This window comes from Belonocnema kinseyi, chromosome 3, assembly GCF_010883055.1.
Source record: "Belonocnema kinseyi isolate 2016_QV_RU_SX_M_011 chromosome 3, B_treatae_v1, whole genome shotgun sequence".
Taxonomy (NCBI): Eukaryota; Metazoa; Arthropoda; class Insecta; order Hymenoptera; family Cynipidae; genus Belonocnema; species Belonocnema kinseyi.
In genome coordinates, this window is record NC_046659.1 from 154205001 (window position 1) to 154222909 (window position 17909).

Below are 17909 nucleotides of genomic sequence, written 5' to 3' on the forward strand. Positions count from 1 at the left end.
TCTATAACGAATTTCCTATAATTCACAAAATATTTCGCCGACTCGTGCTATATTTTCCAATCTATACACCAAAAATCCACGTAATTAACCCCTCGGGAAAAATATTTCCAAATAACGATACTCCCGACTTTTCTGCTCTTTAAAATATTCTGAAACTTCAATCAACATTCTAAAACTCTCGTGCTACATTCGAGACTTGAACTTGTCAAAGATAAGCTTCTAACATCTTAATTATTTATTGATATTTTCTTTTTTTTTTGCCAACTAGTCGATTAGTACAACTTTAAAACGTTCATCAAACGTCCTTAAAACCAGAATTTTCAAAATTCATGTATATGTACATTTTAAATGTCGATAAACATTTCAAAGAGAAAATTTCATTCCCCAAGTATGGAGATCAACGTTCTCATCTTTCACTTACAGACTAAACGAGTGCTTATTTTGGAAGAGGAAATTATCCTCGGGTAATAATAAGCAATTGGTCAACTGGTGTTGTAAATCTGAAACCTTTCAAAAGAAGGGTTTGGAAAGGAGTTCCGTCATGTCGAGAAGAAATATTTGTGCTTTCAGGGATCTGTTCGACAAGGTTGATCGTTATCGCTTCCGACGACAAACTCTCTTGTGCTCGCGCTGCCAATGACGTTGCTGGCAATCGGTGCTACAATAAGCCGTATTCCAGCAGCAATGATAAATCGCCTCTGCCTCGCAATTGTAGCACTGCAACAATTATCAAAAAATCAGTCTCTTTCTTGCATCTGCTCAAAAAATAAATAAACAGGGTGGCCGAAAAAATTCATTTTCAAAATTCCCTTCATTATTCCTGACTAATTTTTCATTTTCCCCGACCGAAAATTTATTTATTTCAAACAAAAATGCCTTCTCCGGAATTATCTAACGCCGAAAAAGAGGTTTGTAATTCGAGAAATGCCGTAACTGCATTTATTATAAGTTAAAAAATTCAAAATTATTATTGAGAGTCTGAATTTTTTATAATTAAGAACGGTATTAAAATACAGAAGTTATATTGCGGAAAAATTTAATATGTAGAAAATAATTATCTAATTACCTCTGTTAAGAAGACATCATCATAATTAGAGCTTAAAAATTGATTTAATTTATTATTTCATATTTAAATTCATGTAAAATATAGTAATCTGTTTCAGAAGTAACATTTAAAAAATTTATTTTGTAATATTGTATCAGCTTGTTAAAATATCTTTGATTATAATCCAAGCACGTTTAAAAAGATTTTTATTCTAATGTAAGTCAATAATTTTGAGTTTTGCTGATACTTAATTACTTCGGAAATTATCTACATTTAATAAATAAACCTGAATTAATTCCGCTAGAAATCTAGAATTTCGTTTTATTCGTTATTCATGAAATTTAATAATAGTTATAACATTCTTATCCATATTTTCGGTTAAAAAGGTTCGATTTTCTTTAAACTGATTTAAAAATCATATTATAAAACAAAAAAACTTACTGCTAATATTAATAATATTAATAAATAAATAAAACAAATAAAACTATAAATATAAAATAAAATATAATTAGAACAACAATTATAATAATGGAGTCTTGAATTTCAAATATTCAAAATTGACGAATTTAAAACTTGAAAGTCGTTAACAGTGAAGAATTTTCGATTGTAAGTCTTCAAAATTGTAAAAATCTTTATTGTTGACCTTCCAAATGAAAGATTTCTCATTTGAAATATTCACGTTTAGTAATTATTACATTTTTACATTTTATAATGAAAAACTCTGCATTTTTGATGATTTACATTTCAAATCTCATCAATTTAGTAGATTTAAAAATCAAAACTCCTGACTTTTGATCTTCAAAATCATCATAATTTAATAAAATTATATTCATAAATCTTTTAAAATTACGGAGTTTTCAACTGTAAATCTTCAAAATTGAGACTACGTGATGAAAAAATGTTCAAAATTATATACCTTAAAATATAAAGCTTAAAAATAAAATAAAATTTAATTTTAACAATTCAAAATTAAACTCTTTAAAAACTGTTTTTATCATACACATTAAATATTGAAGAATCTTCAATTTAAAATCTTAAAAATTGAAGAATTTTTCATTGAAAATCTTCAAAACTGAATTACATATTTCTTTAAACATTCAAAATTACACACCTTTAAAGTATAAATCTTAACAATTAAATAAATTTCAATTTTAAATCTTGAAAATTGCTGAATTTTTAATTTTAAATCTCTTGAAATTGAAGAAATTTAAACCGCGAATCGTTAAGATTGAAGATTTTGAATTGTAAATCTTCAAATTGGTAAAACTTAAAATTGTAAGTCTTTAAAATTAAATATTTTTTTATTTAGAATTTAAACATTCTGCGCTATTTATACATCTTTCAAAATTAAAGAGTTTTTAATTGTAAGTGTTCAAAATTGAAGAGCTTTTGAATCGGAAATCTTTAAAATTGAAGAATTTTCTGTTGAAGGACTTCAAAATTGAACTATTCCAAAAAAATGTGCTCGTTTGGATAAAATTATTCATGAAAAAATACATTTCTTTTCGATTTTAAATTAAACTGTACCGAATTAAACACCTTTAAAATATAATTCTTGAAACATGAATTATTTGTCATTCCAAATTTTTAAATTCCAGAATTGTCCATTGTAACTCTTCCAAATTTTAAAACTTTGAACTGAAAATCTTTAAAAATTGAAGAGAGAGTCGAACAGTTTTTGTCGATTTTCTCGATCTGAAAAGATCATTTTTTGAGACCAAATGATCGAATTTCAAAAAAAAAAAAAAAAAAGATTAAAATTCTACCGAAAACAGTTGCACTTTCAACTAAATAGTTGAATTTCAAATAAACCCAATAAAACCGAAAATTGACCCAAGATAATTAATTTCTAACCCAAAAAGTGGCTAAAAAAGACTGATTTTCCTTTGAATTTTAAAGAATTCGATGAAATTTATAAGGATTTCAGGCGAATTTTAACGAATTCAGGATAAATTTGAAATACTTGACAAGAATTGAATTTAAATTCAAAATAAATCAAAAAGAAGTCGATGAAATTCATAAAAATTCAATCGAATTGAACAAAAAATAATAAAATGCATAGAATTCAGTAAGTTTGAAACAAGTTTAGAAAAATTCTATAAAATCTGAGAAAATTTTCTGAAATTCTGGAAATTTTATGAAAGAACCTCGAGAGCTTCTAGAATCCATTAAAATCACTGAAATCCTCGGATATCTTTTTAAAATCCCTTAGCACCTTTTAAAATATCTAAAAACCATTGAAAATGTTGAAAACTCTTGAAAATGCCTTAGAATCTTTAAAAATACTTTAAAAAATTTCAAATATTTTAAAATACCATAAAATTATTAAAATCTCTTAAAAACACCGCGGAATCTATTAAGATATCCTCAAATATTAAAAATTCTTTGAAATAATTTTAAATCCCTTGCAATTTTCTAAACTTCTTGAAAATTTCTTGAAACTATTTTATATATCCTAACATCTTTCAAATCTTATTAAGTTACTGAGATAAATTAAAAATTCTTTGGAGTACTTTAAAATCGTATTGAGAAAATTACTTCGAATTTCAAAAAATACTCTAAATCTTTAAAATCCATTGAAATTTCTTAAAATTAGTAAAACCAATTGAAGATTTATTGAAACCTTTAAAAATACCCTACAATATTTCGAATTCTTTTAAATCTTTTGAAATCCTATAAATCATTTGAAAGCTTTTGAAAGTTACTTGGATATTTTAAAAACACCTTAAAATCATTTGATGTCCCTTTAATTATTGAAAATTCTTTAGAATCTTTTATTAAAATACCCTAAAGTATTTCAAATCATTTGAAGTGTTATGAAGTTGCTGAAATCAATAAAAAAATCTCAGAATCTTTTAACATACCTTAAAATATTTTAAAATCGCTTACAATTTTGTAAAGTTCTTGAAAACCCCTGGGAATTTTCAAAAATACCATAAAATCTTCAAAATGCTTGGTAACCACTTCAATTTATTGAAATCGATTGAAGATTCAATTAAATCTTTAATCATATTTTCAATCATATATCACAAATCTTTAAAATATTTAAAATGCTGACATATTTGAAATCCCTTGAAAATTGACACTGCTCTTGAAAATTACTTGGATATTAAAAAAAAAAAACACTGTAAAATCTTTAAAATCCTTTAAAATCCCTTCATGCTATTTAAATCAAATTGGAATCTTTTGAAATATCTTTAAAAAACTTCAAATCCTCTGAAATAAATTGAAATCTCAAGAATCCTTTTAAAGTTCCTGCAATTCCTTGGATCTTTAAAGAAAAAACCTTAAAATCATTTGAAATCCTTTCTAGTTATAGAAAATTCTTTGGATTTTTTTTGAATACCCTAAAATATTTAAAATCCTTTGAAATCTTATTAAGTTACTGAAATCAATAAAAAATTCTTTGGAATCTTTTAAAATACTATAAAATATTTTAAAACCTTCAAAATATTTGAAAATTCCCTGCCATTTTGTATAGTTCTTGAAACTGACTTGGGAATCTTTAAAAATGTCCTAAAATACTTGAAATATTTTGAAATTTCATTACGATTTTTAAATTGATTAAAAATTTACTAGAATCTTTTAAAACACCTTAAAATATTTAAAATTCTATTCAATATTTTGAAATCCCACGAAACTTTTAAAAGATCTTGAAAATTTCATAAAGTTTTTTAAAATACTCTAAAATCTTTAAAATCCATTTAAATTATTCAAATTAAATTGAAGATTTATTGGAATATTTTTAAATGCCTTAAAATATTCGAAATTTTTTTAAATCTTTTGAATTCACATGAATCCTCTTAAAGCTCGTAAAAATTACTTGGATGTTTTAAGAATACCTTCAAATAATTTCAAATCCCTTCAAGTTCCGAAAATTCTTTGGAATTTTTTGTTAAAACACCCTAAAATATTTAAAATCCATTAAAATTCCTTCACATGATTGAAATTAATTAAAAATTCCTTGGAATCTTTTGTAATGTCCTACAATTTTTAAAATCATTTAAAATGCCTTTAAATTATTGAAATGGATTGAAGATTCATTGGAATCTTTTCAACTGACCTAAAATATTTGAAATCCCATGAAACTCTTGAAACTCTGAAAATTCTTTGGAATAATTGATTAAAATACCCCAAAAAAATTCAAATCCTTTGAAATTCCTTCAAATTATTGAAATCAATGGAAGATTCATTGGAATGTTTTAAAGTACTCTAAAATATTTGAAATCCTTTGAAATCCCTTGAAATTTTGAACGATCTTGAAAATTACTTGGATATAAAAAAAAATATTTTAAACTCCCATGAAATTCTATGAAACTTGAGGACATTTTCTGAAATTTTGGAAGTTTTATTAAAATATCTCGAGAGCTTCTAGAATCCCTTAAAAGCACCATTGAAAATTGCTTAAAATTTTTAATTATTAAGTTACTTTAATAAATTAGAAATTCTTTGAAGTCCTTTAAAATATCTTAAAATATTTCAAAACCTTTAAAATCTTATTGAGAAAATTACTTGGAATTTAAAAAATACTCTAAGGCCTCGAAAATTCCTGGGAGGTTTTAAAACCCCCTTAAACTCATTTGATGTCCCTTTAATTATTGAATATTCTTTAGAAACTTTTATTAAAATATCGTTGAGTCTTTCAAATCCTTTGAAATCTTATTTAAAAAATGAAATCAATGAAAAAATTTCTCAGAATTTTTTAACATGCCTTAAAGTATTTCAAATCCTTTAAAATATTTTGCAATCCCTTGAAATTTTGTAAAGCTCTTTAAACTCCCTTGAAATTTTGATAAATGCCATAAAATATTTTTAATCATTTGAAATCCCTTCAAATTATTGAAATCAATTTAACATTCAATTAAATCTTTTAAAATACCCTAAAATATTTGAAATTCTATGACATTTTTTTAAATCTATTTTGACATATTATTTAAATTAAATTGGAATCTTTTGAAATATCTTTAAAAAACTTCAAATCCTTTGAAATATTTTGAAATCTCATGCACCCTTTTAAAGCTCCTGAAGATTCCTTGGATGTTTGAATAAAAAACCATTATATCATTTGAAATCCTTTCTAGTTATTGACAATTCTTTCAATTTTTTTTAAATACCCTAAAATATTTCAAATCCTTTTAAATCTTATCAGGTTACTGAAATCATTAGAAAATTCTTTGGAATCTTTTAAAATACCATAAAATATTTTGAAACATTCAAAATATATGGAAATTCATTAAAATTTTGTATTTCTCTTGAAAATGACTTGGGAATCTTTAAAAAAACCCCTAAAATCCTTGAAATATTTTGAAATTTCCTTACATTTTTTAAACTGATTAAAGATTTATTGGAATCTCCGAAAATACCCTAAAATAAAAAAAAATAATATTCTAAAATCTTTAAAATCAATTAAAATTATTGAAATTGAATTGAAAATTTATTGGAATAATATTGAATCCGTTAAAATTCTTTCAAATTATTGAAATCAATTAAAAATTCTTTGGAATCTTTTGTAATGCCCTAAAATCTTTAAAATCATTTGAAATCCCTTGAAATTATTGAAATAGATTGAAGATTCACTGGAATCTTTTAAAATGCCTTAAAATATTTGAAATTCTATGAAACCTTTTAAAATTGTCATGAAACTCTTGAAAGATCTTGAAAATTTCATATGATTTAAAAAAATACTCTAAAACATTTAAAATACATTCAAATTATTAAAATTAAATTGAAGATTCACTGGAATATTTTTAAATAGCCTGAAATATTAAAAAAATTTTTAAATGTTTTGAAAGCCCTTCAAGTTCCGAAAATTCTTTGGAATATTTTATTAAAATATCCCAAAAATATTTCAAATCCTTTGAAATTCCTTCAAACTATTTAAATCAATTGAAAATTCATTGGAATATTTTTAAATACCATAAATTATTTAAAATCCCTTGAAATTTTGAACGATTTGAAAATTACTTGGAATTAAAAAAAATATTCCAAAATCTTTTGCATTTCTTTCTAATTATTGAAATCTTTTAAAATAACATAAAATATTTAAAATCCTCTGAAATACTTTTTTTCTAGTCCCTTTAAACTTTTGAAAGCTCTTGAAAATTCCCCGGAATTAAAAAAAAAAATTTATTGAAAAAAAAGTGGCAGCCCTGATTATCCATGAGAGTTAATTAAAGTGCTTATAATAGAAATTCCCTGACTTTTGCAATTATTTTGCAAAATCCCCGACTCTTCCCTAATTTTCCCTGATCTATAAACTTCCCTGACTTTCCCCCGATTTACAGGTTTTTGCCTGATCTGCGGCCACCCGGAAAAAAATACAAAATGAACATAAATTACCCATTGCTTCTTCTTGATCTCGGAAACAAGCTGCTGATGTCGCTCCTTCAGTTGCTGCAGCTGACTTGCATGTTCCGCCTGGAGATTTTCGATGTCTCGACATTTCTCGCGCTCCAGTTCCTGTCGAAGATCTTCGCGCAATTTGTCCACGACACTAGTCACTGGCTGATCAGAAGTCCTGCGTTCTCTTTTTAACTGAAAATTTTATTTGAAACTCATTTTCTGCTTATCGAGTGCAGGACACTAGAAAAAAAATTTCAGGGTCCCAAAATTTCAAAATACCAATTTTGAAATTCCCTGACTTTTCCCTGGCGACATTTTAATTTTTCCCAAAAGATGAATTTTCAATAAAAAAGATCAGTTTTCCACCAATGGAGATAAATTTTCAACAAAATACATGAAGGTTTACATAAAAATGATCAATTTTAAATAGAAAAATTGTATTATTATTTAAAAACACGAATTATCAATAAAACATATGAATCTCTAACATCAACAAAAATGAATTCTCAATGAAAAGTGTGATAAATGATATATAATATATGATTTTTGAAAAAGCAAATTTAATATCAGACATAATTGTTGAATTTTTAATCCAAAACTACGAATTTTCTACAAAAAAAAGTTGAATTTTCAAATATCAAATATACTTTTTCTACCAAATAATTGAATTTTCAACTGAAAAAAATGAATTTCGAAGCAAAAATGGCATATTCTAATTTTCAATCAAAAAATTTTCAACCATAAAAACAATTGTTTAGAATAAGGGTAATAGTTGATATTTCCGCCAAAAAACATTAAATTCTTTTAATTAAAAACATTTGATTTCTCAGTCAAAAAAGGAAAAAAAATATACAAAATGTCGATTATTTAAGCCAAAGAGACGAATTTTATACATAAAACTATAGTGTTCAACCCGAAAATATGAATTTTTATAAACAAAATAAGTTCCAAATACAATGGTTGTATTTTAAAGCGAAAAGAATGTCCTACAAAAAATTTGATTTTCAATGTAAAAACATGAATTTTCAACTAAAAATATTGAATTTTCAATCCTAAAAAGGCGAATTCTCAAACAAATGAATGATTTTTTAACTACAATAATGAATGTTCAACAACGAATTAATTTTCAAGCATATAGTTCAATTGTAAACCGAAAAGATGAATTTTTTATACAAAATACAATTTTCATAAAAATACTTAAATTTGTATAATAAGAGATAAATATTTAAATCAAAAAGAAGAATTTTCAACAAAAAAGTTGAAGTAGAATTTTAGTTGAATTTTAAAGCCAAGAAACAAATTTTCTAATAAAATAATTGAATTTTCAAGCCAAAAAGGCGAGTTTTTAGTGAAATTAATTAATTTTTAACAAAAGAATAGTTTTCAACAGAATAGTTTAATTTAAAAACAAACAAGTACATTTTTAACTCAAATAATGAACACGAAACTTAAAATTTAACCATATTGTTCTATTTTCCACCAAAAAAGTGAGTTTTTTTGACCAAAAAATACAAATTTTAAACAAAATACATGAATTTTCTACTAAAAACGATAATTTTTCAATCAAAAACAGAAGAATTCAACAAAAAAAACGAATTTTCAACAAACAAAAAAAAATAAATAAAAATAATATTCAGCAAAATAATTTAGATAAACTTTTATTTATTTCTTCAGTGAAAAATCTTTATTTATACATTTTACCTTTTCTTTTGATTGAAATATAAAATATCACACTTTTTTTGGATGCTTATCTGTTTAGGTGAAAAATTCAACAATTATTTTTAAAATTGCATTATTTTGTGAAAAATTCAAATAATGAACACAACACTTAAATTTGAACGAGACTGTACAATTTGCACCAAAAAAATGAGTTTTTTATCACAAAATACATGAATTTTCTAATAAAAGATCAATTTTCAATCAAAAACAACAGAATTCAACCAAAAAAAAAACGAATTTTTAACAAACAAAAAAAATAATGTTCCGCAAAATAATTTAGATAAACTTTTATTTCTGTTGTAAGTGAAAAATCTGTATTTATACATTTTATCTTTTTTTTTTTATTGAAATATAAAATATGACACTCATTTGTTGGATACTTATCTTTTTAGGTGGAAAATTCAACAATTATTTTTAAAGTTTCATTATTTCGTTAAAAATTCAAATAATGAACACGAAACTTAAATTTTAACGAAATTGTTAAATTTTCTACCAAAAAAAATGAGATTTTTTTAACCACAAAATACAAATTTTTAACAGAATACATGAATTTTCTACTAAAACAGACAAATTTTCAATCAAAAACAGGAAAATTCAACAAAAAAAAAAAACGAATTTTTAACAAACAAAAAAAAATAGTATTCAGCAAAATAATTTAGGTAAACTTTTATTTCTTTCTTGAGTGAAAAATCTTTATTTATACATTTTATCTTTTCTTTGGATTGCAATATAAAATATGCAACTTTTTTGTTGAATATTTATCTTTTTAGGTGGAAAATCCAACAATAATTTTAAAAATTTCATTATTTCGTTACAAATTCAAATAATGAACACGAAACTTAAATTTTAACGAAATTGTTCAATTTTATACCAACAAATGAGATCTTTTTACCACAAAATACAAACTTTTAATAGAATACATGAGTTTTCTAATAAAAAAGATAAATTTTTAATCAAAAACAGCAGAATTCGACCAAAAAAAAAAAAACACGAATTTTTAACAAACAAAAAAATAAATAAATAAAAATAATATTCCGCAAAATAATTTAGATACACTTTTATTTATTTCTTCAGTGAAAAATCTTTACAAATTTTATCTTTTCTTTGGATTTAAATACAAAATATGACACTTTTTTGTTGAATATTGATCTTTTTAGGTAGAAAATTAAAAAAATATGTTAAAAATTCAAGTATTTTGTTAAAAAGCCACCTTTTATAGTAGAAAAGACATTTTTTCGGTTTATAATGAATAAATAAAAATTTGAAAACTTTAAATTTGTATCTGAGATACTGTTTGATTCCGTTTACAAAATATTCAATGTTATAAGTACTAAAGAATTAGAATGCTGGTAATTGAATGTTAATGATCAAGGAAAATGAAAAATTAGTCAAGGAAGAATCTATGGTAAAACAGAATTAAGAATGAAATTACCTTCGCAGGTACAACTTCTGCTTGAACCTGTTCTGTCTGTATAAGGACACATTTGGTCCTAGGTTCCTGACTACTAGACGTCACCATATCCTCCTGTGAACCTTCCTTTTTCAATCCCTGAGGACAAGAGCTGGAAATTTCCCTCGCGGGTTCATCCTCAGCAACAGGTAAATTCGGCACATCCACACTTTTTGGCCTCTTCTTCGACGTACTTCCCTGTCCCTCTTTTTCGTCATTTTCTCCCCTCTCTGAATGATCTGAATTTCCGTCAGAACTCAGCCTTTCCACCTTCACTCTCAAGTCTTTCAAGAGCCGCTTTTGTAGTGGAGTATTCTTTGAATCTTTGGTACTTGATTTGTCAATCTTTCGAATCTTTGCAACTTTATGACCCTGATTTTCATCGACATCCTGGGAATTCACCAATTTGTGTTTCCCCATTTTCTGAAGAAGGGCCTGATGATGCTTCAATTCATCGTAAGCTTTGGTCCACGCTACAGATTTTTTTATCTAAAAATAATTAATAAACAAGTTCGTATTTATATTAATTCATATTTTTTATATAATTGACGTAGTGCGATTTCAGGCCTCGCACTCAATTCATAGATCAAAAATAATGTAAACAGCGTGTTCAACTAGCGTCTAACAAATTAAATTATTCTACAAAAATTTTTTTATTCCTATTTTCGGGTTGAAAATTTGACTGTCTTTTGGTTACAAAATTCAACAAGTTGGTAGAAAATGATTGTTTTTCAATAACAGGATGACCGTTTTAATCGACGAAATAAATTCCCGGTCATTTCCCCGTTCGCAAACTTTTTCCACGGCCAATGAAATTAAAAAATGGAACTCTAAAGTTAAAAAAATTTCCACTTGAGGTAATAAAAACTGAGCTGCAAATGAAAGCACTCGAAACTGGAACTGTTAAATTTTGACCTTTTAAAATTGAAATTTAAGTTTTCAATTAAAAAATGTTGTATTCAAATGCTCAATAATTTACGCGTATAAAATTGAAAGTACTAACATTTTTCCATATAAAAAAATATAAATCCACGTTACCACTTTCAATGCTCTGAATTAAAAAAATAATTTTTCAGAACTTCTAAATACCTGTCAAAATTAATTGAATTTTGTCTACAATTTGCAGAAAGTCCTGCAAATTTCAAAAAATTTGTTTACAATTTGGATGTATAAATAACAATTGAACATTTATTATTTTTAGGCGAAATTTGAGTAATTTCAAGAGATATATAGAAATTTTGAAAATATTCAAACTTAATGAAAAACTTAAAATGATAGCCTGATATAAAACAAAATGTAGCTTTTCGTAGATTTAATTAAAAATTAGATTCTTTTCAAGAGTTTTGAAAGGTTTCAAAAGAATAAAAACATTTTCTTAAGGTTCATAGGAAAATAAAAAATAAATTTTCATTTTGAAAAATTATGTTAAGAGAATATTTAAAAAGTTTTTCAAATACTTTAACAAAATTTTCAAAAAAGATTCTAGAAGATTTTAAGAAAACTTTCTAAAATTTGCATGATAATTTTTAATCTTTTTAAAAATCTTAAATATCTCTTAAAATTACTCAAATTTTTTTTAAATATGTTAATTTGTAAATTATACATCGAAATTTAAAAATTGCACTTAAAAATTAAGCATTTTTCAAACACAACAGTTAAAATTGTAACGTTCAGAGTTTAAAAGCTCTTCGGAATTTTAACGATTCCAGGCTTTCTATGTCAAACAATTCAGTTAAAGATTCTTTACTTTTAAATATTGAGTTTAAATTTACTTGTCTTAAATAAAAATTAAAATATTGATAAATATTCGATAATTAATCTTTTTTTTTTATTAAAAAATTCAAATTGTATGGCTTAAAAATGAAATATTTTAGACTGAAACAACATTTTAAATTTAATAAAATCCTTTAATTAAGAATATATTATTATGAAGTTATTTTTAAGTTGAAAATAGTTTATAAACATTTAGTCACCCGTTCACATTTATATATATGTTTTTTCAAATTGAAACCGTTCAAGTTTTAACTTCAAAATCTGAAAATTCTTAAATTTTAAACTGATTTAAAATCGTTTTGTCAAATCGTTTATGTTCACTCTTTATTAGTTAAAGTACAGATAAATAAACAAAATTTATTGATATATTAAATAAAAATGTTTTTTATTGAAAATTTTCAACATCAAAGGCTTTTATTTTTTATTTGTTCAAGTCTTTAAGAAATCATTTAAAAATCCTTTGAATGAAAAATGTAAGCTTAAAAATAAAAATTTTAAATGGAAAATATTGAATTACGCATTTTAAGCTAAATAATAGCATAATTGAAAAACATAAAAATTCAACTAATTATTTAAAATCTGTTGAAATCGAACATGGACAGATTTTTCTTTTACAAATTTGTAAAATTCACGATAAAAAAATTCACTTTCATTTCCAGGTTTTTACCGATCTCAAAAAATCCTCGGTCATTTCCCGGTTTCTCGGTCAAGCGGCCTTAATTCTTGGTTAAAAATGCAATTGTGAACAATCAAAGATAGTTTAAACAAAATTTTGAATTTTTTAACCCAATAATAAAATATAACTATTTTTCGTTGGAAGTTAATTCTTTTCAATTCAAAAGTATAGTATCAATATTTTGATTTGATTTTGATTATTCAAAAATTTGATTAAAATTTTTTCTTTCTTCACCAAGAAATTATTTTTGTTCGGAAAATCAATTCTTTTTTTGAAAATTCATCTTAGTAGTTTGAAAATTTCTTTATGGAAAAAATGTTTAATAGAAAATTTAAATAATCTGTTTTACTTAAAGATTCAAGTATTTTTATGAAAATTCGTTTTTTTTTTAGTCAAATAAAAAAGTTTTTCTTATTTCAAATTAAAATAGTTTTTTTTTTCAATTTAACATTTTAGTTGAAAATTGAATTATTTGAATGAAATATAATTTTAATTTCGTTGAAGATTCGCAATTTTAGTTGAAAATTCTATTGTTTTTAAAAATTGAACTATTTACTTAGAAAAATTTAGAAATGAAAAATGTAAACTAAAAAATTATCAAATAAAATTTGGACTAATATCACACCCACTGTTCAAACTATTTCGTTAAAAATTCGTATTTTCCAAAAGAAAATTAATCTTAGTTAAAAATTCAATTATTTGGTTAAAATGTATTTATCTGACAACTGAACTATTTGGTTAAAAATGTACGTATTTTTTCAACTTATCGTTTTTGATAGAAAATCAATTTTTCGTGTTGAAAATTCATCTTTTTGGTTTAAAAGATTCATATATTTTTAGTTACAGATTAGTTGTTTTTTTTATGTTGAAAATTAATTTTTTGAACTGAAAATTGAAAAATATTTTATTAGAATTGAGCTGCTCGGTTGAAAATCAAACGGTTTGCAGAAAAATCGCCTTTTCGCCTAGAAAATTTAACTATTTAGTGCAAAATTCAAATATTTTGTAGAAATTTTTTTTACTGAAAATTAATTGTCTCAAATGAAAATTTTTCTTGTTCATTTTTTGCTAACTACTGATGTTTTTAAGTTTAAAAATTCAAATATTTAGTCGAAAACTTATGAAATTTTCTGAAAATTCATATTTTTTTAAAGAAAATTAATCTTTTTAGTTGAAAATTCAAATATTTGGTTAAAAACGTACGAATTTTTGAAAACTCATCATTTCGGTAGAGAATTAAGATTTTTTGTTGAAAATTTAAATATTAGGTTAAAAATTCGTTTTTTTTTCTGGTACAAAATTTATATTCTTGGTTAAAAATTGAACTATTTGGTTAAAAAATTGTGCAATTAGTTGAAAATTCGTCCTTTCTGGTATAAAATTAATCTTTTTGGTTGAAGATTCAACTATTTGGTTGAATGTTGATGCATTTGGTTGAAAATTCAACCATTTGGTAAAAATGAGTCTTCTTGGTAGAAAATTAATATTCTTGGTTAAAAATGTATGAGTTTTGTTAAAAAAAAAATTTCTGATAAAAAATAAATATTCTTGATTGAAAAATAAACTATTTGGTTAAAAAATTGTGTAATTAGTTGAAAATTTATCTTTTCTGGTATAAAATTAACCTTTTTGGTTGAAAATTTATTTGTTTAGTAGAAAATTCATATTTTTGGTTGAAAATTTAACTATTTTGTTAAAAAGTCGTTTTTTATTAAAAATTAACTTTTTTAACTCAAAATAGATCTTCTTTATTTGCAAATGTAACTATTTTGTTGAAAATGGATTTAGTTTGTTAAAAAATGGTTTGTTTTTTGTTAAAAGTCCATTTTTTTATCTGAAATAATAACTATTTCCTTTATGTTGAAAATTGATCTATTTTGGTAGAAAAGCATTCTTCTTAGTTGAAAATTGAAATTTTTTGTTCAAAATTAATATCCTTAGTTTGATATTAAGCTATTTTGTTAAAAATTTATTTTATGTGGCTGAAAATTCGTCTTATGGTAGAAAATTATTCTCATTACTCGAAACTTTATTTCTTTGGTAAAAAATTTATATTTTTAGGTTGAAAGTTCAACTATTTCCTTAAAGATTTGTGAATATTGTTGAAAATTCATATTTTATGGTAGAAAATTAATTGTCTTGGTAAAAAATGTATACATTTGGTTAAAAATTGGTCTTTTTGGTAGAAAATTAATATTCTTGATTAAAAATGTATGAAATTTGTTAAAAAATTGTTTTTTTTTCTGGTAAAAAATTAATATTTTTGGTTGAAAATTAAACTATTTGGTTAAAAATTTGTTTATGTTGTTGAAAATTCATCTTTTCTGCTATAAAACTAATCTTCTTGGTTGAAGATTCGACAATTTGGTTCAATGTTGATGCATTTTGTTAACAACTCGTATTTTATGGTAGAAAATTAATTCTCTTGATTGAAAATTCAACCATTTGGTTAAAAATTGGTCTATTTGATAGAAAATTAATATTCTTGTTGACAACTGTATGAATTTCGTTAAAAGTTCGTTTTTTTTTCTGTTGAAAAATAAATTTTTATAGTGAACATTAATTTTTTTAACTAGAAATTGGACGAATATTTTATTAAAATTGAACTGCTGGGTTGAAAATTAAAAAAATAGCCTAGAAAATTTAATTATTTAGTACAAAATTCAACTATTTTGTAGACATTTTTGTTATTTAAAATTAATTTTCTTAAATGAGAATTTAACTATTTTATGTTTTGCTAACTACTGATGTTTTTAAGTTTAAAAACTCCACTATTTAGTCGAAAACTTATGAAACTTTCTGAAAATTCATATTTTGTGTTAGAAAATTAATCTTCTTAGTTGAAAATTCAAATATTTGGTTAAAAATGTATGTATTTTTGAGAAATCATCATTTCGGTAGAGAATTAATCAACTTAAAAATGCAACTGATGAGAAATTAAACGTTAAATTAAAGTTAAGAATTCAACTATTTTTGTGTGGAAATTAGCCCCTTTGGGTTCAATTCAACCATTATTTAAAATAAAAAATAAACATCTTTTTATGGTTAAAATTTAAAAATATCAAAAATTACATTATTTGTTCAGACCTACATAAATTTCCAAAAAAAATTAGCCAATAAACGAATAGATTCAAAAATATATTCCAAGTAAAAGTAAAGAAATAGTGGTGTATTTCGTGTAATTTTCCAATGCCTGATATTGACAAAAAATATATATATTTACCTGTAGACTTTTTAAATTCACGTTGATACCACGAATGAAATCTTTTGTGATATTGGCCCGCAAATGTTGCCCTCCAAAAAATCGAACATCATAGACATCATTCGTGACTTGCATAACTTTCGCTGGCCAATAAGGATAGCCTTTTTGTTTGGCGTAAACTAATTTATGAGGTGGATCGCAGGGTTTGCAGAACCAGAGTTTTTCTGCCTTCTCGTTGGAGAGCCGATAGCAGTCGGTGCAACGACGAATTTCTTGAAGATCGTAACAGCAATCCTCGTACATTCTGACTCCCATTTCCCCCACGATACTCTCTTCTAAAAATTGAAGAAGAAAAAGAAGAAAAGAAACAAATTAATTAAAAATAGAGTGCATATTAACAATCATTTGAAAACTAGTTTTAAATTTAACCTGCCTCCATGATAGATGATGATATTGTGGAGAATATTGTGAGCCTCAGCCTGAAATTCTGTAAGTGTTTTGTACACCTTCTGCTGGGTTTTCGAGTCCATCATCGCGAGATCCATGTGATTTTTTATCAATATTCCCGGCCTCCAGGCATCGTCTCCTTCGCTGATCCACGTTGGTCCAGCAAAACCACCAGGAGGCGCAACAGGTGGAACTTTGTCATCGACTATCTGTCGATTTGTAATCTCGGCAGGTAATTTTGCTTTTAAGTGGCCACACATATAGCTCAGAATTGTATTCACGTCCGTTTTGCCCGTGTATATTTCGCTATCTATTTCCTAAAAATCAAAATGTGAAGAAAAGTTCAAAAACTACGTCACCAGGGTGTCTGATAATTTTTGGCCATCAAATTCCCGGTTTTTCCGGGCTATAAATATCAAATCTCCTCCCAGAGCGGATTCAATGATTTAAATGAACTTTTTGAATTGAATATAAGGCAATAAATTACACTTTACTCATATTTTTCAATTATAGTGTTTACATAAATAAAAAACCTGAAATGTTTTTGGTTAAGATACATAATTTTACTTGAAAATTCAACTGTTAAGTAAAAAATTAACCTTCTGTTAAAAAATCATATTTTCGAGTGCAGAATTCAACGGCTTCGTTGAAAATTCGTCTTCTTGGCTCTTAAAATTACAACTATTTGGTTAAAAATTCAATTTTTTTGCTGAATACTAATATTTTCGGGTTAAAATACTACTGTTACGTAGACTTAAAGTAGCCAAATTTTGAACAAGAAAAAATTAATTTTCATACAAAAAAAAATTTCAACCAAAACATAAATAACTCAATTTTAAGTTTAAAAAATTAATGTTCAACCAAACAGATGAATTGTCAACTAAAAGTATGAAATATTTAATTGAAAAAAGTACAAAAAATACAAAAATTTTCAAACAAATAGTTTAAATTCTAAATTAAAAATATCAATTTTCAACCAAATAGTTGAGTTTTCATCGAAAAATATACAATTACAACCAAAAATAGAATAGTAGTCAAATTTTCTGTTAAAAATCCAATTCTTCACAAAACAAAAATTGATTTCTGTTAAAAAATCATATTTTTGGGTTTAGAATTCAAGGTTATTATTAAAAATTCGTCTTTTTGACTCAGAAAAATCACAACTATTTGGTTGAAAATTCAATTTTTTGGTTCAATATTAAATTAATTGTTATAGTAAATGTTCATAAAAAAATGTCAACCAAATCATAAATAA

The 17909-nt window shown here is 24.4% G+C and overlaps 1 protein-coding gene across 6 annotated transcripts in view; it reads right to left on the reverse strand.

Moving 5' to 3' along the window:
- Positions 1-249: 249 nt before the first annotated feature.
- LOC117168954 (zinc finger MYND domain-containing protein 11) overlaps positions 250-17909 on the reverse strand; it is a 42098-nt gene continuing 24438 nt past the window's right edge. For all 6 annotated transcript variants that reach the window (XM_033354953.1, XM_033354951.1, XM_033354954.1 and 3 more), the window contains exons 3-7: positions 16641-16971; positions 16229-16542; positions 10539-11045; positions 7385-7579; positions 250-717 (exon numbers count right to left, since the gene is read on the reverse strand). In XM_033354953.1, the coding sequence (XP_033210844.1) occupies positions 595-717; positions 7385-7579; positions 10539-11045; positions 16229-16542; positions 16641-16971 (1470 nt within the window). In that variant the 3' untranslated portion in view covers positions 250-594. The remainder of the gene's footprint in view (positions 718-7384; positions 7580-10538; positions 11046-16228; positions 16543-16640; positions 16972-17909) is intronic.